At 43.9% G+C, this 27,896-nt stretch overlaps 1 protein-coding gene and 3 long non-coding RNA genes across 4 annotated transcripts; 1 reads left to right on the top strand and 3 right to left on the bottom strand.

Moving 5' to 3' along the window:
- Positions 1 to 979: 979 nt before the first annotated feature.
- LOC110741829 lies at positions 980 to 2,971 on the bottom strand. Its single transcript, XR_002518767.1, has 2 exons — positions 2,616 to 2,971; positions 980 to 1,332 (listed from the first exon to the last, which is right to left on the bottom strand). It is a non-coding gene; the product is annotated as an uncharacterized LOC110741829 (long non-coding RNA).
- A 146-nt stretch (positions 2,972 to 3,117) lies between these two features.
- Positions 3,118 to 13,726, bottom strand: LOC101018439. Its single transcript, XR_002518765.2, has 4 exons — positions 12,534 to 13,726; positions 8,857 to 8,931; positions 4,177 to 8,196; positions 3,118 to 3,572 (listed from the first exon to the last, which is right to left on the bottom strand). It is a non-coding gene; the product is annotated as an uncharacterized LOC101018439 (long non-coding RNA).
- On the top strand, positions 5,766 to 15,040 carry SMIM21 (small integral membrane protein 21). The gene is given in 4 exon segments (XM_017951860.3): positions 5,766 to 5,920; positions 14,410 to 14,445; positions 14,447 to 14,484; positions 14,486 to 15,040. Coding segments are annotated over 4 exon segments (258 nt in total). The 5' UTR covers positions 5,766 to 5,791; the 3' UTR covers positions 14,541 to 15,040.
- A 108-nt stretch (positions 15,041 to 15,148) lies between these two features.
- Positions 15,149 to 25,877, bottom strand: LOC110741828. The gene is made up of 2 exons (XR_002518766.2): positions 23,653 to 25,877; positions 15,149 to 23,244 (listed from the first exon to the last, which is right to left on the bottom strand). It is a non-coding gene; the product is annotated as an uncharacterized LOC110741828 (long non-coding RNA).
- Between the last annotated feature and the right edge of the window lie 2,019 nt (positions 25,878 to 27,896).

The raw sequence follows: 27,896 nt of genomic DNA, 5'->3' as shown, positions 1-27,896 counted from the left end.
CAGAGCATTTAGTCCTGGGCTACTGGGAGAAAATGCAATCTCTACGACAAAGCCAGCTCCACCTTCTATTGGTCCCCTACTGTTGGGCGAATAGTCCTCCAAATGCTGGTAGGAAGGGGACTGACTGCTAAGGAAGGAAACCTCAGGCACTTCCCATATCTGAAAGGAAGGCACAGGAAAAGCCTCAGGATGGAACCCAGACTGGATGAAACCGGGAAGATTTTGCTAGACAGAAATTAGAAACGCTCCTACAAAGAAACTGAAGTTCCATGAACACTCTGTTGCCGCCCTGCAATTTAGTGTCATACTCTACTTGTAACTCTAACCTAACAACGTGTCATCTTTACTTTTTATGTTGTTTATTTACAAGTGCATTTTCAGTATCAACCCCTTCATTCATTAATCCTACTGTGGCCTTTTCCAATGTCTACTTACCATTTTAAATACTTACTATAATTTACAGGGCTTTCTTGAACACATCCAAGGTATATTATATGAGGCTAGCTTAATGGAAAGTCTTGTATACCAAAGCAGGAAAAAAAAAAAAAAAACACATTTAATTTATGATGGCTTTGAATTTTGATCATAATTTACTCATGGAGACCTATTCATACAAAGCAATACCAATACAAATTTTCAGAAGCAATGAAAAAGTAAAACAATAAATGCTGATCTTATTCGTTTTTTCCTGAAAGTTCAGACATATTCCATTCTGGGATTATGTAAATTGTGCTTAACTGGAGAAGACTTAGGTTATTATAATTTCTCTTGAGCTAATTCTATTAGCTTAACTTTTGGAAGCATTTTAGCTACTAGAATTTTCAAATGTATGTGTTTTTCTTTTCTCCTTAAAGAAATTATCAAGGGGTTGCCCCAGTTCGAGGTCTTAAAACACCAAAAGAGATAGATGTACATGGAATTAAGAAAAAATATCACTCAAAAAAATTATGACCAAAGAAGAATGATGTTTTGTAAATTCTTTCATGTCACCTCCAAATTTTAATCCACAAATTGAAGTCTGATTAAAAATAGGAGCAAACTCTTAATAAGGATTTTTGTAGAGTGTGTAATACATATAAAACTCCCCTCATGGAAGCCAAGCAGTCTTTCTTCCAACAAGATGAAATCAATCATTTTTCAGGGCTCACCATAGCAAAGCAAGTTCATACAGTAAGTGAAAGATACATACATTAAGAAGACAAGGTTCTTGACTCAATGGGCTTAGAGTTGAAAGGAAGATGAGGTTTCTAAGAAGACAAATCACTCCTGGGCAGCTAGAGACTGCAGCAAGTACCTCCAGGACACTCCACTCAGCGGGCAGGCTGGGAAAGCCTGGAGGAAAAGGAGTCTCCTCAGACACCAAGAAAGGCTTCTTGAAGGAGACTGTGTTTGAGCTGGGATTTGCTCAGGAGAATTGACTGTCCCAGAGAGAAGGACTCACATAAGCAAAGGACACAAAAGGGGAAACATTAAGGGACAGTCCCCAGGACCAGAGGGAGGCTGTATAAGGTGAAAGGTTTGGCGCTACAAGTAGATTAGGACGGGGAATATGGGGCCTAGCCAATACTTTGATATGTTTGGACTTCCTTTTGTAACCTGCGAGCACCCCTTGAAGGTAGAGGTTGGCTGAGCGTGAGAGTAACATGATTTAGACATGGGCGTTAGGCCATGCTATGGAGATAGCTGGGCCGCTGAGTGACCATCACAGCCATGTGTGCCCTCCAGCAGCATGAGGGTCCAGATTAGCGCAGAACTCTGGGGTATTAAAGCGGGGTGGGAAGGGTACATGAAGCCAGAATCAGCAGGGGTGGGAGGAAGGGGATGGCTAACAATGACAGCGGCTAACTAGATGGCTGGTGACACCGTTCACAGGAGCAGGGAAATCACAAAAAGGTGGAGGTGGAGGTTTGCCGGGCAAATGGAGCGCCTGGGGGTGCCAGCGGCTCTGAGGCTGCCTAGGTAGGAGAAGCTCTAGGCGCGGTCTGCAGGCAGATGATCACGAATCTGAAGGTAGTGAATAAAACACGAAAGGGAACGTAGAAGACATCATAGGACAGTCAAGAACAGATACAGGGGAGTCCATTGTTCAAGAGGAAAAGCAGAGAGCAATGACACAAAACAGCGGAAGCGGGGTCCCACAGACAGGGTCACGGTGCAGAGAGGGGCGCACAGGGTCTGAGAGTCTGGGGGAACAGAAAGCTACTGACATAGTGCATGGCTTCTTAACAGCCTCACAGCACGGCTGCCACAGAGGCAGGGCAGAGTCCTCCCAACAGTGAACATGTGTCTGTGTGTGCCTGGGGCCTGTATGGGAACTTGAGACTTGGAGCTGGAACTAGGTAGCGGAACTCAGAAAACGGAGTCAGGCGTGAAGCTCACAGTAAGGACCAGACAATCCAAGGAGGACTGAGATCCAGAAAGAGAACCCGAGGGCAGGGATGCGCTTCATGAGCAAGCCTAATGAAGAGGCTCCGAAAGCCAGGGAGTGACGGAGAGGGAAGGGATGCAAGCCAGGTTCTTTCTGGCAACGTGCAGCCTCCAAACCCCGGTTCATGAAAGGACCAGCTTTACTGTCTGATGCACACTCTTCGAATTTAGCAATAACCTCTACCAACCAACAATCTCCATTTCCAGGGGTGATGCTGGCTGTTCCTTCAGAGGTGTCGAACCGACGTCCTGAAGTCCTCTGCACTGACTGGGACGCCGCAGACCCCTCAGAGGGAAGGAATCCTGCCTTTTCATTCCAGATGCGGTGTATGCTGACAGCTCTCTTCACAAGTCCGAAGTTGAAATCACTTCTATGGGCTTGAAAAGTCTCCTTTTCTATGACAGATTAAAGAAAAAATTTTCTTCCATCGGGGGAAAAAAAAATAGGGCTTACACTCTATTTTTAGGGGCAAAATAGCAGCAGCAGCTGAAAGTAAAAACCTTTGGACTCTCACAATCCCATAAATAAAGCAATAAGATTCTCTAATAAAGCGGGTTAACGGGATAACCTGGACCAAGTCTCTAAATACCAAAGACCCATGGAGGGAACAGGTCCATTTAACTAAGACTTTAATCAGAGGCCACTGATTAATCTTAATCCTACAAATCATCCACTGCGACTCAACCCATAAACTGCGGGATCTTTCATTCTCATAATAGGTGTGGGAGGAGCCCAACTGACATAAGAAGACTGTGGCATGACATCATAAAAATCACCAAGTGGCATTGTTAAACACCCACACACGGTTATGATGCCGCGCGGCTATGCTGAGCACAGCACGCACACTCAGGAGTGATCTCTCCATTGCTCCTCTGCTGCGTGGGTCACGAGGCTTCTCATTAGTTATCCAAGTCCTCGTCTAATCACAAACGCTTCAGTCAAAACCCAGGGCATGTGAGAGTTTATAGGAAACAGGACATCTAAACTTGGGATGAGGGAAGGGAGGAAAAGGAGGGAGGAGTGGGGAAGGTAAGACTCACCTAATTCATTTTGTTTTCTATCACCTGGTACTTCCCCTGGTCTTAGCGGGCCCACGTTGCGCTGGCACATGCTTCAGGCTGTAGCCGAAGGCTGGTTTAACCTACTACAGGGTTTAAGTTTTCAAAAACATTTTCAGCAGATGCACTAAATATGGTCAAATATTTCAGTGTTGTTCCTAATTATTTGAAATTAACTATCTAAAATCCACTGACTATAGATTACCTTCACCCAGGTCTTCAGCCCCCGCTGATTCATAGGGCTGTTTAGAATTAAAACCCAATTTTCCTTCCTTAATCCACAGACAACCCCAACCACACTTAAAGGACAGCTAAGAAGCCGCAATCCTTTCCCAGCAAATAGTGCTTATCATCTTACAGAGCAGGTTCACATCTTGTCACTTCACTTTGACCTCCTGGTTATCCTGCCTATTTTGTAGGAAAGGAAACTGGGGCCTACAAAGGCTGGGTCAATTGCCCTAGACCATGTGGAGGGCAGTTGGTGCAGCCAGAATTTAAACCACCTTGGCTCTGTCTCTGGTCCTCATAGCTTCTCTACCAGAACTACAGGACAGGAAGAGCTAGAAAAACCATTCCAGAGCTCAACTGTAACTGGGCATAAACTCTGAGCTCATTAGAAAACTAGAAAATTACATCCTTTTGCTCTTGTTCACAACTTTTAAGTTGTACTTATCCATAAAGAGGAATTACCATGTGTATAGATTGTTGTAACCTGATTTGCATATGATTATCAGGAAAATAAACATGATTATGGCTGTTTTTCCCCCTCTAAGTCTAGTTGGCAGAGAGAAACTTCGTCCTTCCTTGGCACCCGTCTCAACTGTCACAGACAAAGCTGTCCCTCCGAGATGAGGTCTCTTTCCACCCCCCACACCCCACTGTCTTTTAGCAGCTGGAACTTTGAGGCCTGTGGGAAATTGAGGATTAATTTTTAGTCTGTGTTTTTTTTTTTTCTTTAAATCACCAACTCTGAGAATTCTAGGTGTTACTCTGCGCGTGTGCGCTCCACCATATCAACTTTCACGACTTGGGATCTGCTAGAAAATGGGCTTCCGAGCTCCCTTGCTGTCCCTCCACGCAGGTCTCAGGCCTCCTCTGTCTCTGCATGTTTCTGCCTTTCCCTTGTCCACGGCCTTGGTGGGACCCGCCATTGTTTGCTCTTCTTTCTAGAGAATGAGTCTTGTCTCCAATTGATGGGAAAAACCGCTCAGGACAAGACCATCAGAACAGCACTCGGTTACTGATTTGTATGCTGTGCATATGTTCACTGTTCACATAATAACAGATATCTTATGAGTCATACTGTGTGTCAAGCACGGTGCATACTGTCCTGGGCATTTACTCAACACCAGCACTGGGGAGCACCCATCATGAGCTTCTGTAGGCCGGGACTCACAGCTCTGTGCATCTCTCTTCATCAGGCACCTCGTCAAAAGCCATCCACAGTATGGGGATAACGCAGCAAGTATCTGGTGAACGTGTGTGTAGTAAGTACCACTTAATTTTCCCCTCACTGAACACCATTTACAAAGAGAGGAAGATCTGTGAAAATTCCCATGAGGCAGCGCAGAAGCATCCAGAGGCCACCGCACATGTCTCATGGCCACTCTCCAGCCGGTGATGGCGGTCTGCACAGGGCTTCTTCCTGGGGTGACTCCCAAGTAACCTCCCTTCAGCTTTCCCCCTGCTGTTCTGTGGTGCTTGTCTTCCAGCAGAGTCTCTCTCACTTTAACAATTAAATGGACAACCCAGGAAACCTACACTTGGAATTCAGTGAAGAAATGTTAGACTCCTATGGAGTGTCTCATTAGGTTAAAGGAAAGTTATGGAAAAGTCTGATGGGAAAATGAGTTTCTACATTTTGCTTAGGGCCCAAAAAGAATCCCAGATTTTGTTTCCATTCAAGTGCATATAGTAGTATTTATTTCGATTCAGGGAGATGCAGTTCGTTTTTAGGATTCACAAAAGCTTCTTGACATCAGATCCAAAGCTTGTGCCATGGAGATATGGTTAAACATTCTCACGCAGCATCACTGAGCCGGACAGCAACCTGAGAAACCTGAGAACTCTAGGTTTCTGCGTGGGAAGATTCCATCCGGCTTCATAAAATACTACCTGGACCTGAGAACTCTATGTGCAGAAGATTCCATCCGGCTTTATAAAATAATACCTGGATCTTCAAGGTTGGCAAAGAAGAGAAAAGCTCCTTGGGAACTTAGTTTCTAGGTCTCACAGCACAAGCTCTGTGTCCTCAGAGTCGCCGTCCTCAAGGAGCCCTCTCACTGGTCACTGCTGCAGCCCCTACATGGACCAGTGTGTGTCCACAGCTCCTCCCCGATTCCCCATAGCACAACTGGGAACATTTAAACAAAACTCTGCAGAAAAGGGAGGGATACTCAAGGGGAATTTGCTGCAGAAGGAAGCACCTACCACTGTGAGTTTACGGGTCTTTAACTTTGGGTACAAGAGAGAAGTATCACTGCAGAGCTATGGCCCTACAAAGCACTCTTTTGCCCCAATCTCCTGTGAGTGTGCTGTCTCTCAAACCCAGATTCTATGAAGTTTAAGATGAGACGTCAATCCAGAGCTCATTCTTTCTCAGTTCTGACCAAGACAACCTCTCAATTCCAGTTCCCAATCTGAGGAAGAGCTGCCCCTTTCAGAAAAGGTACTGGGCCCTCCCCTTGGGCATTATATCAGTATACAGGCCAATGAGTCAATGATCTCTCCCCTACACAGAGAGCCTCTTAACACAGATGCAAGGATGCCTCCAAACGCTTTAAGCCTAGGTGCACCTGCAACAGCTACAAACTCAACATACCCAGGCAAATTCAATACTGCACTCCTAGAAGAAAGTTTATTTTCCCTCATTACAGGACAGAAGCAAAAGTTGCAACAAATTTCACCACTCGTGAACCATTTTCCAATGTGCCAGCAACAGACGCCGTTGATAGACACCCCATTTGCAGAGGTGATGGGGTGATCGATAGCTTCTGAAAAGGAAGTTTATGACCCAGTCATGTATCAGAAAGGTTAAAGTCCTAAGACAAAATTTCTGGAACATCTTCTCCTGTAGCACAGGTTTCCTCTTAGTGTTTCTGACTGTGAAGAGGAGATGGATGGGAGCAGGCAGGTAGCATCTCCTCCTTCCTCTGTCTTGATGTCCACCTCTGCTTCTTTATTTCCTTTTCCTTTTTCCATTTCTTTCTGTTTTTTTTTTTTTTTTTTTTTTAACATTTTAAAAGTAATGGTCTTAAAATTCTTCAGTCTTACACAAATCATAGAAGGCTTTAAACGTTGGTTTTGTGCATTTTGTATGTCATAGTTATAAGTGGATTTGAAGTCCTTATAATACTTTATAAATTTCATCAATCAACATCCAGGTAGGTAGAATCTTAGGTACATCATGATGGTTATGAATTAATACTAGACCTGTGTGTGCTGGGTTTGTCTCCAGGCCTTGGGTGAAGGCTGCGATGGGGTACGTGACATGACTCAGGAGGCACTCGGTGGGAATTCAGGAGAGGCAATGGTAACACAGCACCTTAAACATCTCAGGGCAGCTGGTCTACACCAGGTACACAGTAGGCATGAGGAGTGCAAAGATGGGAGAGGCAGGGGCCCTCACCTCAGGGAGCACATGGATACAGAGACCGTCCCTGTCCCCTCCATCCTCAAGTCTTGATTTCTTCCGTCTTTCTCAGGTTGGAGGTTAACTTGCTGCTGAAGAGATTTCAACAGCGTGGGAACTTACATATAATCTGAATAATCGAAAGTAAAAGAGCTCATCTTCTGGGTCCCACTTCTGCTGTTTTCATCCACTGCTTCCTACCCATGTGCTAAGCATTTTCATGCAGCCTCATCTATCTTTTCAATAAGAAAGCCAGTTGATAACTAATTCACACTTAGGTGGGCTGTTAAACCACAAAATGTTGACAAGGAAAACAACACTTAATAATAAATCATATCATGGTAACGTTTCTGTAGCCAGTAGGAAAATGGTTTCAGGTGTGAGTAATTCTCACTATTTCATGGATCACACAACATAGATACTGTTCATTAATGACTCTAAAGTCAATACAGGGCGTGAAACTGTAAGGAATTCCTTCCTACTATTGTCCAGGCAGTGAAATGGGACTTTTTTTCATTTTGGCCGTGTTCACTCGTTCCACTATGTTTCTGATCAGATCTTCACATTTAATTTCTTCTTAGGTATTCATGCGTCTGGGAGTTCTTATTTACTGGAAACTCAGTATCTCCTGTTTGCAGGCAGTGACTGGGTGTTCAGTGAGTCCAGATATCTCTGGATGGATGCTGTGGATAAGTCTGGTGCCCAGTGGAATCTGTCTCATGCACAGAGGACGAAAATCCAAAAGCTCACATGGGTTCCAGCACAACAGATAGCCTGTTCCACTAGAGTTGTGTTAGGCGAGGTGTGCACATTTGTATCATCTGTCACAACTATTTACCCCTCTCTTTTCTCAGTAACAGCAGATACACTTGCCTATCGCCATGCGACTTGGGGGAGCTGATCCACTACCAGGCTTGGCCTGTGGCTTGCTTTGCCCACAACAGCATGAGCAGTGTGATGTGCAGCATATCTGAGCAGAAGCTTTAAAAGCAATTGTGTGGTTTGGTTCTTCCCCTTGTACTTCTCAACTTCCATGAAAAGGGCCTGTTCCCCCAGATCTCTGCTCCTTAGCCTGAGTCCTGGAATGCAAAGACACACAGTGTCACAGTAGTGAGATATTTTAAACAAGAAAGAAATGTTCGTTATTATAAACCGCTGAGATTGGGGGGTTGTTGTCACTACAACACACCTACTACAACATGATAGGGCACTAGGACAAGGGACATGCATTTCATCCCTTGTCACAATGATTTTAAAAATCCATTACTATGCCCAGGACTTGGAGTGATACGGGCATCAGGCAGACAGGAAAACAAGTGCACTGGGATGCTTCTGAAGTTTTTAGGGATTTCAACAGTCCTTTCAATTGAAGGAAGACTGATCCTCCACCCCATGCAAGAACATTATTAGTGTGAAACTCCCAAGTGCTGTATCCTAAACACACCTCCTAAATAACGGAAAGAAATCCTTCCTCCTCTGAATTAATTAAATAAACGGTATGTTATTCATCAGATTTCTATATAATATTGCTCCTAATTGTACGTGTAATCATAAAATAATTCATAAAGTTTCAGGTCAAGGAAAGAAAAGTAAATATTCCATTTTTAGTCCTGACATGGACACCCCTAATAAAATGTAGTCACTAATAAGAATCTTGTTGATTGTATTTGCTACTTATTTTTAAGTGTCAGTGGATTAATACTATAACATGGTTTTTCTTGGTTGATCAGAAATGATACCTGTACATTCAGAGAAGTCATAACCGAATAGCTGGAAGTGTCAGATTACAGCTATGAGTGGTCTTCTCTTTTGTACTGTTGAATGAAGAAGAGACAAAATGGTCAAACCTTCTTGAAGTAACGTGTTGCGAAGAACAGTTCAACCTGAGTGGTAGATTTGAGAACTAAAGGATAAAGCAGCTACAGACGACAACTAACAGACTGACTGTGTTCCGCCTCCATCCCAAAAACATGTCACTAAAACGACAGTGTCTTTGCTGATTAAGGCCATTAGTAAAAAAAAAAAAAAAAAAAAAAAAAAAAAAAAAAAAAAAAAAATTGGACTTAAGTCTCTTGTACACTTGAAATTTACAGGTGATGGGTGAATTTCACTTATCACAGTAGAAATACTTGAGCCAATCAAAACAGAGGTGTACACACCCAAGTAATTTATTAATTCACTGTTCTTTCCTGAAATGGGCTTGAGACAGTGCTATTGGCTCCATATTTTCTGGTTGCAAAGTTTAAAGAAAAGGGCACGAGAACCACGAGACGACCCTGAGGCCAGAGCCCCATCCCATCACCTTCTTGCTGTTTGCCCATAAGCAAAGTGACTTCTCCAAACCTCTTTATGCTACACAGGACATCCCGCTGGCCTCACAGCCTGGCTGGAAAGATGAGGGGTGTGGTGTGATCGCACCTGGCACAGCCCTCACCCCAGGAAGGGTCACTGGGGTTGCCTCCCTCTTTAGGTCCCTTTAAATTAAATGTTTCTGTTCTATAGAAACACATTCATCTCCTAACTCTATTTCCAAGGTGTTTCTCCTTCCATATAAATCTGTAAAGCCTCTTTTTACTCTTAAAGTGAAAAGGACAACCTCTCTGATTTCTCTAGGACACTAAGAGAGCCACACCAAATGCTCTGAGACTGCAGAGGTGCAGAGAGCAGCTGGTTTTGGAAACACTTCAACATTGAACCCTCACCGGACACAATGACATACGTGTAAAACCTCTGGGAAGTCCTGTAGGAAAAAAGATTGATTAATTTGTTGGGGGGAGGGATTTGCAAGAAAAGTGTAGCATTATTTTTAGTACAGCATTTTAATTTTCATAACTGATCTGATCTCACAGTAAAACTTACTGAACTCAATTAGGGAGAACTCAAGTCTTTTACTGAATTCTCAAGTCCTATTTTGATAAACTAAGGACAAAATGTTTCTAAATAACATATAGAGATATAATTTACATACTGTAAAATGTAGCCTTAAGTGTCCAATTCAGTGGTTTTTAATATACTCACAGAATTGTGAAACCATTACCATAACTAATTTTAGAATATTTTGATAACCCCATAAAGAAACCTCATGCCCATCAGCAGTCACTCCTTCCTCCCCATCCCTACAGACCCTGACAACCACCATCCTGTTTCTATGACTTTACCTATTCTGGAAATATCAGGTAAATTGAATCATACAACATGTGGTCTTTTGTGACTGGCTCTCATTAAGTATAATGTTTTCCAGTTCATCTTTGTTGCAGCATGTGTCTGCCTTCACTCCTTTTTGTGGCTAATATTCCACTCTCTGGATTTATCAAATTTTGATTATCTGTTCATCACTTGGTGAACTTTTGGGTCATTTCCACCTTTTGACTATGAAGAATAATGTTGCTCTGAACATTTGTATACAAGTGTTTTTGTGGACATATGTTATTACTTCCCTTGGGTATATCTCTGTGAGCAGAATGGCTACGTTGTATGATAACCCTATTTAATATTTTGAAGAGCTATCAGTCTTTTTCAAAGTGTGCCAGCTCAGTTTCTTTTGATTAAAAAACAAAAACAAAAACTGGAGGTTAAATGTTCAGTTGATGCAAAGCCCTGCCAAAGATGTTCAGTGATTCAGATGACACAGTCTTTGAGGTGCTCATTGAGTCAAATTCCTGTCTCCCTGCTTCCCCATATCCCTCTCCAGGATGCCCCCCTGTCTCAGGAATAAGGGGTCTCAGCCTCCCAAAGCACCCTATGAATGCCCACTGGCCTCTCTTACACAGTTGTTATGCTGACTTCTGGGCTGGTGGCCCTGCTGGGTGGGTGGCTTTGGCTGGACTGTTGGGGGTCAAGCTGGTCCCCCAAGGAGTCCAGACTCTGGCTGTCCAGTTGTGAAGGCTCTGTTGTCTCTTTGTCTCAACCCCAATCACTGTCATACTGGTTTTCAAAGTGTAATCTGGGAGTCCTTGAGGTGTTTTCAGGGATCTAAAAGCTCAAAATTACTTGTATGATAATACTAAGACATTAGTATTATGTGCAGTGGGGTTTTCCAGAGCCTGCATGAGGTTAGGTATTTCGAAAGACTCAGTGCAGAAGCAGATAAGAAAACCCCGTTGCCTTCTATTAAGCTGGGCATTATAGAGGTTTGTAAAAATGTGAAATAGTCCCACTCGTCTCACAATTTTACTTTCTTCTGGACATGGAGTTGAGCTGAACAAAGGCTTCTCCCACAAGCCTGCAGCCTCCCCCAAGCTACACATGGAAGTTGTGCAGTTAGTCCCAAAGTTACTGGGTATCTTACATTATTCTGACATTCCTGTCATGTTCCCCACCCTGACCCCACGGAGCTCCACGTGGGAGAAACACTAGGATGAGATCTTTCACTTTTCTGACCCTCCCTGATCATAGAGACCTTGCACACGCCACCTCCTCCGCTCCCTCCACTCCTGACTTGTGGCCACTGCAGAGGTCCTGCCAGCCGGACCCATATCTCATGGTAGGAGCCATAGGGGAGCCTGCAGCTCAGAATCACAGAGGTGAAGATTTGGTTTCAGTGCCCCCCAAATACCATCACTCTGCACTTTGTTTATCAAGTGTTTCCCAAATTCATACAACCTCCTTTCTTAAAAATAACCTGTTAATGTCTTGGGGTTCCAGGTTTATGCAGAATGCTGTAGAAAGCATTGCCATTAGGAATTACACTTGTTCCTTAGTGACTACAGACTTTAGATATTTCTGGAAGTTCCTCATGGGACCTAAAGCTGGTTTTGGTTTTGTATTTGTTTTACTTAAGTTAGTCACATTTACAGGAAAACTGCTTCACAATCAACCCAAATAGAACAAAATAATCTCCAAATTCAGACTCTAGAGAAGTCCAGGTGCTTCCATGCACTTCACACATTATGAAATCCTAATTAGGAGAAGAATATTGTTCATGCTCTTAGGATTCCCGTGAAGAACGGCTCACTGGCTTCTAATTTTCCTGTGGAAGCACTTCTCTCTCGCTACTAGCAGTGGTGGCATTTGTGGAATATCACAAATACCTGTGGATCCGCAGGCCAGCGGATCTCCAGGCAGGGCCCGAGGATCTTCAAACTGGAGGATCCTGGAATAAGGGCCTAGGAAAGCTCCCAATATTTCTTTCTGCTCCATCATTTCCAACTCAGTTTTATTGTGTTAATCCCTGGATAACAGCCCCAAACAACTCCTTGGCTTCAAACATAGGACAAGCATAGAAGTAAAGAATGGAGACCCAGTACTCCAGTGACTTTCTTTAGTCACTTACTCCTCAGCCCAGTGAGGAAGCACCCAGGTTTCCACCCAAGCAAATGCCTCCTGATGGCCCTTTTGCAACATTAAAACATCATTTAATCAAGCAGTACAGATCTAAGTATATTTTATTCAAACCTAATTATTTAAAAATCCTTACTATCTCCAAATGATGCACAGAGTAGCTCTCTAATGATGTTGTATGTTGAAGACCACTTTGAATCTAAAAAAAGACAGACAGAGACCCTGATTTCGTAGTGAAGATGCAACGACATATATTTCAACAATAATTAAATCCACCAATTCCACCTCTTTATAAGTGGAATAAAGACTGTAGCAGCATTAAGAAGTCCTATCTTTCTCCTTTTCCTTCTTGACTTCTTCAAGGCTAGAGGCCTATTAGCTGGCAGACTATTAGAATGCAAATATGATACAACCCAAGCAGCTCCAGCTTTGAAACAGAAGGGTGGCTAGGTACCTGCTCTCTTTCAATGCAATACTCCAGCAGCAAGGCTAGTCCAGTTTCTCCCATCAACAGTCAAACCCTGACCCTAAGCTTGACTACTTTCAGCTTTTGGGACGCTCCATTCTACATTCTTCAATGGTGCCTAGCCCTATTTTACCAGTACATGGATGCTGGGATTGGGGGAAGGGAGCTGGAAGAACCAATCTAATTAAAACAACTTTTGCTTCATCTAGTTAACAGCAGGTAACACTGAGTTCTCTCCTTCCCATGGTGGCTCATGCCCCCTCATAACATGAAAGAGGCATTGTCCTTCCCTGTGCACACAATCTGCAACCAGAGAGAGCCACCAGCCACAGAAAGGATGAGGCCCCATATTAACTATTTTCTCATTTGTTAGCTTAAGGAAATCATTTTCTTCCATTTTTCCACTTCTTGAAAGTGTATCTACAGGTTTTTAGCCAAGAATTTTTGGATATAGTTGGTTTGGGGATCACATATTTAATTTGCTATGTGTTTATTTTTTTTTTTTTTCTGAGAAAGAAGAAGAATGCTAAATAAAACTCAACTTCAGGGCTCCTGTTATTCCAATGGCCATCACCTTGACTAGATTTATTTTCATTGATTTTGTTTATGGTCTTTCAGCCAATTATCAGTCAAGATGCTTTCATAAAAGACTGTGAAATTCAGAATAAAAGGCACAAAACTTATTGCTATGAATTGTAACCTCTGATAAACCAATGATATATGGCATGATTTGAGAAAAATTTTGTTGGCACATTGTCAAATGTATTTTTGACCACTAAAAAAAAACCAGTCAGGGCCGGGCGCGGTGGCTCAAGCCTGTAATCCCAGCACTTTGGGAGGACGAGACGGGCGGATCACAAGGTCAGGAGATCGAGACCATCCTGGCTAACACGGTGAAACTCAAGGCTCTCTACTAAAATACAAAAACCCAGCTTGCATGCAGGTGGCGGGCGCCTGCAGTCCCAGCTACTCAGGAGGCTGAGGCAGAGAATGGCGTGGAACCTCGGGAGGCAGAGCTTGCAGTGAGCTGAGATCCGCCACTGCACTCCAGTAGCCTGGGCTACAGAGAGCAAGACTCTGTCTCAACAAAAAAAAAAAAAAACCAGTCAGTGATGTACATGCTCAAATCACAGTGGAACACTGAAGTCACACTGGTCACAGATCTCTTTGATAACTCACTGGGCTTTTACTTATGTATTTAAAAGCCATGAGAAACCTGAGAAATGATCCACTCTGGCACCCTCAAGTTAACAGGGAACTCGGTTTCATAGAATTCTCTGTGAATCTGCTTTTAATTTACATTGATACTTCAAATTCTACATGGCAGATCTCAAGAGTTGTTTTAGATTCATTACCTTTTCCCCAACTAATTTTATAACTCGATAAAAACCATAGTTCTGGTTTTACTTCTGAAACATGACCTTAAATACATAAACTTATTTATCTTAAACAAAATTAATTGCTTGACAAAGAGTTAGCTGCTTGTAGCATGAAGCCTGAAAAGCCAGACACTGTAAATAGTAGCTGTAATTATTTCCTTTTTCAGTCTGAAAATGAACATCATATTCATGTTTGTTCACATTTTGCTGGTTCTCTTCTGTGTGACAGTGTTGCTGAGGAATCCGCAGGATACAAGGGGTTTCTGAAGACTGGAAAAAGGCAAACAGCGTATTTTAAAAGTAGGTAAACAATAACCTTAGCCATCAAAAAAATACTACACATTTCGAAAGTGGGTAAACGATAACCTTAGCAGTTAAAAAAAAAAATACTGGCACATCCATCAAGCAATCAATCTGTAGCCACCTAGGAGAGTATGCATGCTGGGTAGCTATCAAATTACTTTGTAAAAAGGAAATTAGGCCAGAGGAAATTAAAATCCATCCATGATAGAGCACAGGGCCACATAGATAGACTGAGTGAACCATGTATACTGCAGCGACCGCCTTCTATCTGAGGTCGCTCCATGAGACAGGATGAGCACTTCGTCAGCGAGAGCCTGCAAATCTCTAATCGCCTCTGAGAGCCAGTGACATGGGACCTTGTGATAGGTAAGCCATTTCATAATGAGTCCCTCCTGCTCTCTCAGTAAATAACTCCCTTGGGAAGAAGGCCAAGAAATCTCAGCCCTTCTTTGAGTTTATTCCTAGAGTGATTCCAGTTGTGCTTCGCTAATGTTTCTATGTATCAACAGATAGGTGTACAATTGGCTGGAAACGTTTTCAGAGGCTTATATCTAAACTGGAAGGCATATTAATTTTATTTTTCTTTCCACAGGTAAAAAACTCCTTCTTTCTCCCACTGTAGGCTTTTTGTGTTTTCAACATACCCAGCCTCACTTGGAAAAATAAAAATAAAAATAAAGCACCCACTCACATGAGCAGCCAAGTTTCAGATACCAGTAGGCACGGGCTCTTCCAAATGTCTCCTGTTCTGGAGATGTTCGCAGTCTTCAAATAAAAACTGAAACAAACAAGCAAACAAAAAAAATAAAATCTCACTACCAAATACCCTACGAACAAGACTTAAACTCTATTTGGAAATTGAATTTCTTCCATAGTCAATCAATATTTAATAAAGAGAGAAAAGGAGCTCATTACAAAGACCATCTTGTTTCTCCACAAGTCATCTATGTGAGATTCCAGAATTTCAGGGCGATAAGTTCTTAATTGGAACATTATATATTCTCTTTGCAGCCAGTAAGCACGCATCACTTCATGACAAAGCACCGCGGCCAACATTTCTCCTGGTCTGCTCCGGGTTTCAGCGAAGGGCAGGCCTGGAAGCACCTTGGGAAACGAGGTAGAGCCAAGCTAACCCCGGAAAGCCGCTGAGCTTGCGGAGAGTTGAGTGATTACGCAGGCATAGTCTTGAGTTTTATTTTCAGTGTGAGTACTGCTAACTAGTCTGTACAGTCACAGGCTTACTGGAGGGAGTGTATTCTACATCAGCTATGTTCTGTCTTCCTTAGCAGCACTTAATGAGTCGACTGGAAAGCTGTTCCCAGCCAAGCCAATATCCTATGAGTTATAAATGACATTTCATGCTCATATGCAGATTTCCTGCACCGAAGTGAATTATTTACAAGGTTGGGCTTATGGATTCCAACGATCAGCTGCCTGAGATTTACACCCACCCGTTCTCTCTGCTCTCTTGCTGGGAGACTGTGAAGTTTCCCACTGCCCTTTAACATCTGAAGATTTAACAGGAGCTGCCCTTCCTGAGGCAGGTGCTCCCTCGCTTGAGAGGGTAACTGGAAAGGCCGTGCACCCCAGGAGCTGGAAGGTAAACTAAGGCTCTCCTAGAGTTGCTTCTCCCCGCCCTGGGAGGATGCTGTCTGCACGTAAACGCACAGGAGGAGCACCAGGAAGAATTTAAATTCTGGGGAGGCCTTCCTGCCCATTAGCAGTGATTTTATTACCTTGGGTTTTAGCTAATTAGTTTAATAATTTCTTCCCGAATGTGTGAAAATCCAAATTTTCTCCTAAAGGAAGCTCTGTGTTCAGCGGTGTGCTCTGTCCTCTGTGCAACAGAAGCACCAACATGTCGTTTCTGCCTCCCACAAACTCCAGGGGTTGAAAAGCCGCCCAACTTACAGCAAGGATGATGAAAATATAAGAGTTCGGCACCAGACAAATCCACCAATGGAACAAAAAAAAGCAGCACAGAAACCAAGTACACAAGGGTCTCTAACCTATGATAAAATCAGCATTTAAAATTAGTGAAAAGAATGGTTTCTTAAATACGTTGAATGAGAACAACTGACTACGCATTGGAAAAAGTAAAATGAAGGTCCCTACCTTATATCATCAACAGAAATAAATATATGTTAAATCAAAGACCTAAATGTAAAAATAAAAACCAAAAGAACACAGGAAGAAAATATGGAGGAACATTTCCGTAGCCTTGCAGTGAGACTGAACAAAATGAAAGAGGGGACAACATGACATATTTGGTTACCAAATTTTATAAACTTTTTCCCAGTAAAAACCAGACTAAACAAAATTAAAACATAAGTGACAAACAAGGGAGGGAAAACATTTACAACTGACTGTTAATATCCCATATTCAGAGAAATCCAACTCATTGAAAGACAACGACAGACAGTACCCTAAAGGGATAAAGAATACGTATAAGCAAAAAAGAAGGGCGCATGGCAAATAAATCTGTGAAAAGATGCTCAACCTCAGTATTGATTAAAGGAATAAGGAAGTGAATAACAACAAAATAGTTTCTGCCAAATCTGACTGTTAACATGTCATATATTGTTAACATTGATTGCTGTCGAGGCTGTGAAAAAATAGGCAGCTTCATAATTGTTGGCAGGAACAACCAACCGCTACAAACATTTTGGGGGCAATTTGGAATTATCTAATAAAATATATTTGCATATCCTTTGGCCATGCCATTTCACTTTTATGGATCTAACAAAAAATCAAATAAAAACATTATAAAGGTATGTGTACAGGAATTTTGATTGAGTACTGTAACAGTAAACATTGCCTGCAGCCTAATATCTACCAGTAAGAGATGCTTTCATGAATTACGATAAGTTCATAAAATGGAATGCCATCTTCTCATTAAAATCTGTAAACAACCAAATTTCCGTCAATAGGGGAATGGTTAAATAAATTGTAGTGCCGCCATTAAGTTGAATGTTCCGTAGCTACTAAAGAGAATGAGACAGAGCTGTACATAGATGAAAAGATGTCTTTGCTATCTCAAGTGAATAACGTTGTAGACAAATGATAGATACCATAGATGAATAATCAGATGATTGATGGATGATTAGATGCATCCTATATAACTTTTAGTTCAGTCTGTGTGTATCTACGGAAGGAAAGGACCCTCAGAGTTTTCAGTGGCGGTGATCTCTGTGAGTAAGGACGTTTGTTTTGTGTGCGGCTAGGAGCTTCACTATCATCTCACATGCTCATTCCGCCTGTTGGTGTGAGCGCACTCCCAGGCAAGTCGGGATGCTCATCTTCCCCAGGACCGCAGATGTTGTCACATGTCAGGGCTGTCCATTCTGGCATCAGCAGAGACTCCCAGCAGCAGAGACCTCTCCCTCTGGCTGGGAAGCCAGTCACTGGATCAGGGACCCGTCAGCCCCACTCCTGCTCTGCAAGCTCTCACCCATCTCCACACAGAGAACACAGAGAATCGTTCTGCCATTGCTGACCACTGCTTGGCTATGGGAAGCTCTGGGCAGCTGTGAAGTCCCCTCTGCCCTGAGATCCCCACATCCACTGTCACTGTGGGCTCTTGGTGCTTCCATGGAGCCTTACCTGGGAAAGCGGTCTCTCTATGCCCAGATTCCCCAACCCTTTCTGGTGTTTTGTTAGCTCCGTACGAGGTGTTCGTGGTGCAGGAGAAGGATGACAAAGCTCGGTGCCTCTTCCGTTAAGGATCCACTAACAGAAGAGGGAGTATTTGTGCACTCCTCTTTCCCGTCTGAAAGTCCCAGGGAACCTTGATCTTGTCAGGACTGGGTGCATGACCGTTGATGGTCAGCCATTCTTACAAACACATTTTATAAACTGAATATTTTGTGTTCTCTGAATTCTAGGCTCTCAGAATTCAAAATTCAAGATGAACTTTCCCCCCTTCTTTTGCTGGTGTCACTCATCCCTGAGCGAGGAACACAAAATACCAAAGCCAATTATGTGGTACGTTCAAAGGGTCCAAAACCACCCAGGGTGAAGCATCAGGCCACCACGTTTGTGTTCGCCAAATGCCCAATCTCCCCGATCCTCTTATTCTCTCTTCAAAAACAGACACAAAACAACAGTAAGAAACGTCCTCCATTCTAACTGAGAGCTGAGGATCTGGATGATGTGGATGAGCTGGAGGAGGTTTTCCATTCCTAACACATGGAAGGCAACTGAATACATTCTCCTCAGCCACTGTAGTTCTCCAGAAAGCCCCTGGGCCTCAGTGGCAATGCAGGGCTCTCTTCTCCTTGACCCATCTTTCCCCTCCCCCAGTGCTCCTCCCTCTCCCTTCCTCTTCTGATGTGTGGAGTGGGTTCCTCTCAAGTAGGAACCCGGCAGGCACGTTGAGGCATCTCTTCAGCAGTCAATGGGGCAGGGGTTATTTTTTATTCTTTAGGCAGCTCCAGTCCCTAGCACAGTGCCTGGCATGTAGTAAGTGCCCAATAAATAGAGGAGTAACTTTGCATTTACATGAAAACATTTTTTGTGACCAAGGCACATTCTTTACATGTCCTCAGGGACAAAAAAAATTTTATTTTTCTCCTTTGATAATAAATTTTATTTCTATAATCAATAGTAACTTGGAACTCATCTTGGGAAACAACATGGACAGCCATGCTAGATAATGACTCTGTGTGTGTGTGTGTGTGTGTGTGTGTGTGTGTGTGTGTGTGTGTGTATGAGAGAGAGAGAGAGAGAGAGAGGGCATCATCATCCTAAGCAAGTACAAATCAGGAGTTTGTTTCTTTGCAAAATAAATAGTTGTTCTTTGTTTTCTGTTTTTGATATTGTTTTCTAAGGTAAATACTATGAAGGGCACAGCACTCATTTGAAAGCCTACATGTCATTTATTTGATTAATTTATTAAACATATTTGAGGTGTCTACAATTTATTCATCCCTGTTCTAGGCAACGCAGATCACGTGTTGAAGTAGACAAGGTGTTTGCACTCATGAGACTTAGGAGAAGGAAGACATCCTAAGTCAAGCAAGGATGGCCCTTATACAGAGATCTTGAGACAAGAGGGACCAGTCGTATTCTAGAGACTGGGACATAGAACCTGTTTGGTCTGGCTGGAATGAAAATTGCAAGGTGGGGGAAGTAGAGAAGAGAGGCAGGGGATGCTGAGAAATTGATCTGGAGGGAGGCAGATCATACCAGACCACGGATGGCCTTATGTGTCCTGTTTATCCTGACAGCAATGGGAATCATTAAAGGGTTTAAGTACAGGCTTTGGATCTCTGCTCTGGAAAGAACAGTTCAGCAGTAAAATGGGAGATCACTGAAGGAGGCAAGATTAGAGGCAGGATGATAATTACGTGTCTTCTCCAGACACAAGCCAGAGACTGCTGGTTCAGGTAGGTAATTTCACAGGAGATGGTCAGAAGAAACTAAAAGTAGACAAAATCAAAGACATTTAGAATTCACAGTGGGAAGGCCTGGAGATGGACTGGGTTTAGTGTGGAGACAGAAAGGTTGGCAGGTGAGCATCTGGCACAGGCTAGGACTCTGGAGGCTCAAATGGGGAGTAAAGGAAGCATCTCTCGGGGGAGGACTGTTGGATTCCACCTTAGACTTTCTTCAGGAAGCATCCTTAGGATGACCAAGGGACACCCAGGTAGAGGGGCCCAGGAGCATCAGTGTGGAGGCCTGGAGCCTGGACTTCAGCAATTGCCAGTATGTTTTTGAGTGTCTTATAATCAGAACACAGGAAGTCCAAGAAGAGGAGAGGATGCATTTGTACCAAAAAGTTCACAGACAAAAGGCTATATAGAGACCGAAAGGTAAGATTGCAGTGGATTCAAATAAGAGTTCAGATTTGAATGAAAATACAGGCAAAGGGACATTCAAGGTACAACGAACAGCAATGAGACTGGGGGAGGTGAGGAGAACGAAAAACTGATACTGATCAGAGAAATCTATCCAGTCTTTTCCTAGGAGTGGGGGTTCTTTAAACCTACGGGTAGTCTTCCCGAGACTTGGCACTCAGAACCTGGCCTCTGGGACACACATGCAAACCATCACTGTCATCAGGAGACTAGCTTTACTGTGACTCAAGGGACAGGGAGGCCAAGACATTTGGTCAAAGTTTCATGTCAGAGCGACATGGAAGCCTGTGTGCCCAGTGCCCAGTGATGCTTCCAAACCTCATACCTCCCCAGATGATGGTCACCTCACTAAGATTGTTGCCCGATTCTCAGCAGCATCCAACGTCAGAATAGCACTCTTTCCGCAAACCAGGAAGATTCTTCCAGAAAAAGCAGCAGGCAGCAAAATATTCTTAGTACTTGGTGGAGGGATTCCCTTTCTTTCAAAACCTAATTAAGGACTGGCAAATAGAAATCTTGCTCAGCTTAGGTTTTATATAGCAATTGATTGTTTTATTTAAGGGTCTGCTTTAAATTCACCAGTATTTTCTTCCTTCCTTTCTTTCCTTCTTTCTTTATTTTTAACAAAGTTGCCCACACTCAACTATTGTGAAAATTCAGAATACAGAGATTAAGAACCTTTCTAAACCTTGTTTGTTTTCACATGTACTTGCCCTGTCTTGGAGAATTTGGGCTTCATCTGTTGAAGGCCAGAGGTCAGAACAGTGTTGATCCTGGAAGCTCAGGAAGTTTTGGGGGACATTTGGAAGTTTAGATATTCTGGGGTCCATGTTCTATGCCAAGAACTAGTCTCTCAGTGTGTAGCAGCAGAACAAGTGTAACGATTTGATCTCTTATAGCCACTGTCACCTTCATCTATAAATTTGCTGGTGATTTATTAATATCTGTTCTACCTGTCGCAGCCTGCAGGAGACCTTGTATTGCTGCATGCCTTCTACAGAGTAGAGAGAAATGAAGGGAGCAGATGGGATTATGACTTATTTTCCAACGTTGAATTTATAAAAAGATCTTTTGTCAGACATTGCACAGCAGTTTGTGGGATGAAATTAATCCTATGAATAAAATTGCTAACCTCACCTAAAATAGGTGCTTTATTTAAAGAAGGATCGATGAGGCTTGCTAAATATTATTTTTAGTGTTGATAAAAGCTTTTCATAATCTCAGGCTGCAAACATGGGCTGAATTGGCAGTTCTGGATGCCATGCCAGTGCGCTGGAGCTGGCTAACGATGTCACCCACAATGTCAGTGAGGCCAAGCCACCCCGAGCTGTCTCCAGGCCTCTGTCCCTCCTCTGCAATCTCAGGGTAGGAGAAATGTTTTTCTCAATGCGTGTGAATCTAACTTTGGACACATCTCACAGTCTCATTTTCCAAGGATCATCATTTGTGAGTTAGACAGCAAAAAGTTTAGCTGTGTCCACCATGTAACAAAAAACATTCCTGAGGCTGCCAGGCCAAAGCCCTGAGCTCTTTGTTCGTTGCCCAATGGTCTCATGGCTTCTGGATTTTAGGGGAACATTATGACCGGTCTACTATTTTGGTGCTGCTTCTTTTTGAAAAGGTTCACAAATAGAGTTTATTTCAGAGTTCACATATATGCAACGTCTATCTATCATCCTTTATAAAAGGCTAGTAAGGGCTTTGAGAAGTCAGTGCATCCTACATTACTGTGTTTGTGGCCTTTGGTGTCTCATTCTCAGAGAATTATTCCAGGGTTCCTAGCTATTCTGAACTCAAAATTCCTGTTGCCATCAAACAGTACTTGCTCCGGTGAGTAGAATCCTCAGCCTCAAAACACTCCAAAATCTTGGAGAAAAAATTAAAATTTAAAGTGTGTTCATTGGATAAAAACAAATGGTCGACTTTATTGTAATATTTTGATTATATCCATCAAAACAAAGAAAATGTTTTTCCCTCCTTTGTCTCTTGTCGCTTTCTCCATTTGAAGCCATCCAGGAACACAGCAGAAACACAATAAATGACACCAGGTTTCTCTCTCATGGCCTTCATACCATGGATTTCCCATTCTCAGGATAAAAAGAAATTAAGAGGAAATCAGATTGCTTAAAGATAGCAGATTATGGCTCACTTTTTAAAAGGAGCTCCACAGACAGAATGAAGAACGTGCAACTTTTTGCAATGATAATGTCTGCTTTGCTCTTGAGAGGCATTCTTCCTTTTTCTGCTCAGGAATATTCCGGAGGAGAGTTGCAGATGCCACCCAACCCTGAGAAATCTGCCCTGTGAGTCGAAACAGATCCAGCCGTGCAAAGAACTTCTTCATTAGGACATCAAGCCTGTAGTCATATTTTCAATTGCTGCTGGAACTTTTGCCTTGCAAGTGCTTTCACTTATTTCGGGACCACCTAAGGCTCTGTGTGGTACACAGCAACACAGTTTGAGATATTTCTGTGATGTTCTGTACATTATATAGTTGCTAACAACCTGTCAAAGTCATCCTGACACCAAACTGAGAAGCTGATGGTTTGGGTAACGTATTAGAGGAGATGAAAAAAACGACAGTCCTCATTACTGTAATAAAACCAGCAGAGACACACTGAGAATCAATTACTGATTGTGACCTAATGAACTAACCCTCAGTCAAGTAGAAAACTGCACCAAGCCTCTTACATTATCAAATGATTTAGGATGGAGCACTGTCTGAAGACGGGCAACAAGTTGAGGCAGATGAGTTTTCTTATATTGTGGCTGACTTAATTACCTTGTTCCTGAGTGCAGAGATCAAATTGAGCAACTTGAGGTGCTAAAGCTCTGTGCCAGCTGGAAATGAAAAGGAAATAATTAACACCAACAAGAGCTACGTCTAAGGTTGTGGCACCTCCTGACAGAAGCAAGGAGACTCAAAGTTAAGGCGGCTGCAAAGTCCTTGACGAGGTGAGCCCTGCTCTGCCCGCCTGGCTGGATTCGTCCAGGTTGCCTGTGGCAGCTGTGCACTGAAGAGTCCGGCTGGGGAGCCAGGGATTCAGAACTCACAGCGCAGCCCAGCAACCGAAGGGCAAATCCACCTGAGGACCGGAGTGCAGATGGCTGGGCTCCCTGGAACAAAGTGGAGGAATGACAGAGGTGTAACTCGTTCCACAACCTCCATCTGTGTGTTGCAGAGAAAAATACTATAATGGAGACTATTCTTACACAGACACAGACACACACACACACACACACACACACCCCGAGTTCTTGTCACCAATGGAACAGTCTGCCTTTGTCTTTCATCTCCCCACAGTCATGTCCAGATCCCATTGCCCTGCATCACACATGGAGCCAGTGAGGTCAACAATGAATGGATGGTGTTCACAAAGAAACCAGCCTACGGAAGGGGACCTGTTACCATTCTTTGAATTAAGTTCTTGCAAGCCATTTTTCATCTCATTTGTCACTGTATTATTCTTCTCTTCACACATGCAGAGGTGGCAAGGCAACAGACCAAAACATGGCAGGCTCCTTCACTGCCAGGCTCCTACACTGCCAGTGTACTAAGGGGCACACTGGCCCCCAATGACATGGAAGCACAGGAGGACACGCCCAGGCTGCATCTGCACTACCTGCACTTCCCGACAGGCATTTGGAGAGGAGAGACTCAGCTCTGTCAACACAAAGCTCTGTGAAGCCAGCTTGAGTGCTTCCCACAAAGGGTTGAGTGGGATTAATCTCCCCACATCACTGATAAATCAGTCCGCCAGCACTGCATGTGGCATCATCAGACCACAAGGACACACTTCATGAAGGGGCTTCTCAGTACTGAGTCATCACTCGAAGACCTGACACACAAATGAGTCACAGCTGGGAGACTGTTTGGAGAAATGGGCATTTGAGAAACGGGCTGTGTAGGCTGTATCCCCTCCACAGGAAGTTGGCAAACCAGGGTGAGGCGAGGATGCCCCCACTACAGCCACACCCTACAAATCAGGGGCAGGGATGCTTAACTCTGTCCAACTTCAGATGACTTTTAAAAAGCAGCACTTCTCAGAAATCACCTAGTTAAATGCAGATTCTGATTCATAGTTCTGGGTGAGGCCAGAGATTGTGCAATTCTAACAAATCCGCGACAATGCCGTTGGCCTTGCCTGTCTTTGAACTATCCTGGGAGCATCAAGGCCTTAAAGCTTCTGTTCCTTCCCCCAGGGTCCTCATCCAGTTAGGTAGACATACTAGACATTCTAACTACATCCTATCAGCACAATCATAAGTCCTATGAGCAACTTACCACTCCAAAGGAGGTAGATGGAGCCGAGTGCTCTAGTAAGTTTCTGGAGCACCAGGCCCTTTGGCCAGTCCAGTCTTCAAGGCCTACTTTTGGGAGCATAGCCTTCGGGGCTCTCACATAAGCAAGCCAATAGGTGGTAAGGAGCAGAGCAGAATTCCCCAGGGGCTGGAGGGTAGGTTTTGATCAGGCCCAGGCAAGCACAACACAAAGTAAACCCATCCACGCCTGTGTACCCTGTGCTGACCGTAAGACTCCCTGGAGTTAGTTGAGCCTGACCTGAGAGCAAGGTACAGTCACGGGGAGTAATTTTCAAATCAACGAATTGTATACAGACTATGAGGCAACTGCTTGTCCAGATGCCTTGCATAGTCCACTGATGGAAGCATTCACTAGGCTCCTTGCAGAACTGAGGGCTGCAAAAAAGAATTACACAACATCCGGAAACTTGATAAAGAGTGAAGAGAGATTTGGCACAGGCATCTTCCTCACTAACCTGAGTCTTTGCTGAATGAGAACACGGTGCCTGGTGCGGCCACTGCTGCCGCCAGGGACGCCAGGCCGAGCCATCATTCAGTGCTCCTCTGCAGCGCGCTGCCCTGCCCTCCTGAAAGCTGCGTGATTCATTGGATTTAATATTGTCCTGAGTCTCACTCCAGGGAATTCTGCAGGAATGTTGTTCAAAAAAAAAAAGAAAAAAAAAAAAAAAGCAAAGCTATTTAAAACACAGTCTGTAGGCTCCATTCTATAAAATAGGTTATTAACTTACAGTGATGGCAGCCAATAGTTCAATTGCTATAAGGTCACAGGGTATTCAATGGGAAGGGCCACATTTTAGATTGTTTTACCCTGACTCCCCGCTGATATGCAGGCTTTACCAGGATTAGTGTTAAAATCCTCACTGTGAAATGCAAGGCCCAGAAAGCAAGCCGCATCCTGCTCGCCTCGCCTCTCGACCAATGCAGGACCTGCAAATACTCCTCCCCTTGGCTACTCTCAAGTCCCTTTATGATGAGGCTGGCTTGTAGCTGTGAGGGAGTCGCGCGGGGACTCTCTCCACCTCCTCCAAAGACTATATAACAGCCCATGCAGACATTTCCTGATGTTTAAAATCTCTCCAATTTTCCTCCTCTGCTCCTGCATTTTTAATCTCTGGAATGCCTGTGACTGGACACATGTGCCCACTCCTCCCCAACCCCATCCACCAACCTGAAAAGAAGATTCTGTCTGGGTTTGGGTCTGCTCTTTTCTGGATACCTGCGAGGAGTTCATCGGGCGCTCTCTCACACTTGCCAAGCTGAATTAGGCCCCCAGAGGGTTTCCCTCCCACATTGCCTTCCCGCATCATGAGGGAGGCTGCTGCTGTCTGAAACATAATAACCGTTTCTTAAAATTCCTTTCCGATCACACCTAAACTCTGACAAGTATTTGCAGCTTCTATCTCCTTTGAATTTAAGGAGGATGACAAATCTGAGCACAGAACACACAATATCTCCACCTAACGACTTCAAGGACAATTTTCAGGACTTGACTTCCAAGGCCTTACTGACTTCCGGAACTTGACTTCCGCAGCCTGACTGACTTCCGGAGCCTGACTCGGAAGGCCTTGGTAATTTTGAACCAGAGCTTCGTCAGGAATCTGCAGGCTTGGTGTCTGAGCCTCTCACAGTCAAGCCCCATCCACACACTGGACATCACAGTTCTGCCCCATGGACAGTGCAGATAATGTTTAATTGAAAACAAAAGTGTCGTTTTGGAAGGCCTGCCCCCCACCCGCGGCCACCCCACACACGTGGAGGCTTCAGAGTGTGCAGGGCTCAGCCTCACTACCTTCTCCCTCGGATGTTCCCTGAAGCCCCTCGAATCTCCTGACACAGGCACCTTCTCCATCCCTGCCGCCTGCTGCTCTCACTGAGGGAGGCTGCTGTCCCCGCACTCCGAGCTCGGCTTCGTGGTTGAGATTCACACTAACTGGCCTCAAAGAAGCTACCAGCAGGGAAACATCTCCTTAGGGTGTGTCTGCTCCCAAACAGACACCACCTGGGAAAGATCACTTCTGCTGTTTATCTTCTATTTGCCACAGTAGTATACGAAAATAGAGTATTTGCAAGAAATTAAGAACAACGAAACTGAAACTCCCTGATGATCCCACCCTTGAGATAAACACGGTAACATTTTGTAGGATTGCTTTTCAGTCTTCTCAGTCCCATTTCAAAAACAGCACAGCATACGGTATGATACCTCTTGAAAGTTGTCAACCATGAGCTTTACACCAAACTTGGAAATGAATATTCTGCCTTTTCTGCTTACGGCCTAGGTACATTTCCCACCTCTCCCTTTCCTCCCTTTCCTACCCCTCCGAGTGTTCTTGGAGGAAACAATGGTGTACCCACAAGCCCATTCTGGGGATATGTTTAAAACTCCTCCTTCACAGAAACAGCCAAAGCGTGAAAGTATAGATCAACTGCCCAGTGTTCAAAAAAGATCAACCAGGTAGGGTTCAGGCTGGCCTTCCCACCAGCCGAATGAGCAGAAGGGCTCAGTGCTCTGCAGATTTGGGGATGTGCCCTGACACATGAAAGACTTGTCATCTGAAAATCCCTGAGGGCCATAGGGGCCTCCCCTAAGGTCCTCAGAGGCCTTCCTTCATCCACACACAGCCAGGCAACTCCAAAAGATGCTGTGTCCTGGGCAACATCTGAGCCCCTCTTTTTGAGGGCTAAAAAAAGGCCATGTGCCCCGCAGAGCACCTGGCCTTCCCATTCACAGCAGGTTGCTGATGTCGCTGTTGGTCTGTACTTGGAGGTTAGTTGATGCTTGTCTGTCTTCCCCCATGAGATTTTAAACTTCACAAGAATAGTGACTTTGCCACTTATGTTCAGAATTTTATTTCTAGTGCCTGAAACTGAGATTCGCAACAAATATTTGGTGAGTAGATGAAGAAATAACAAGTGGGTGAGTAAAAAGGGTGGATTTTCCAAGGCTAACATGACCAATGGCCAGCCCAACCAAGGTCCTTCCCCTCATAAGTTGTCACTCCTCCTTTACTCCCAACCCTCCACCTCTACACCTTACCTACCATGTGTGACTCTGTTAATCACCCGCCAGGAAGGCAAAACTGAGACAACTAAAGTGAATACAAGTGCACACATCTTCCTGTTAAGGTCCTGATAGTTTATGATGAAAAGAAAAAGAGGCAACGCTGGAAGCA

This window comes from Papio anubis, chromosome 19 (assembly GCF_008728515.1).
Source record: "Papio anubis isolate 15944 chromosome 19, Panubis1.0, whole genome shotgun sequence".
NCBI lineage: Eukaryota > Metazoa > Chordata > Mammalia > Primates > Cercopithecidae > Papio > Papio anubis.
The sequence above is the reverse complement of the archived record's forward strand: the minus strand, read 5'-3'. Positions and strand labels throughout refer to the sequence as shown.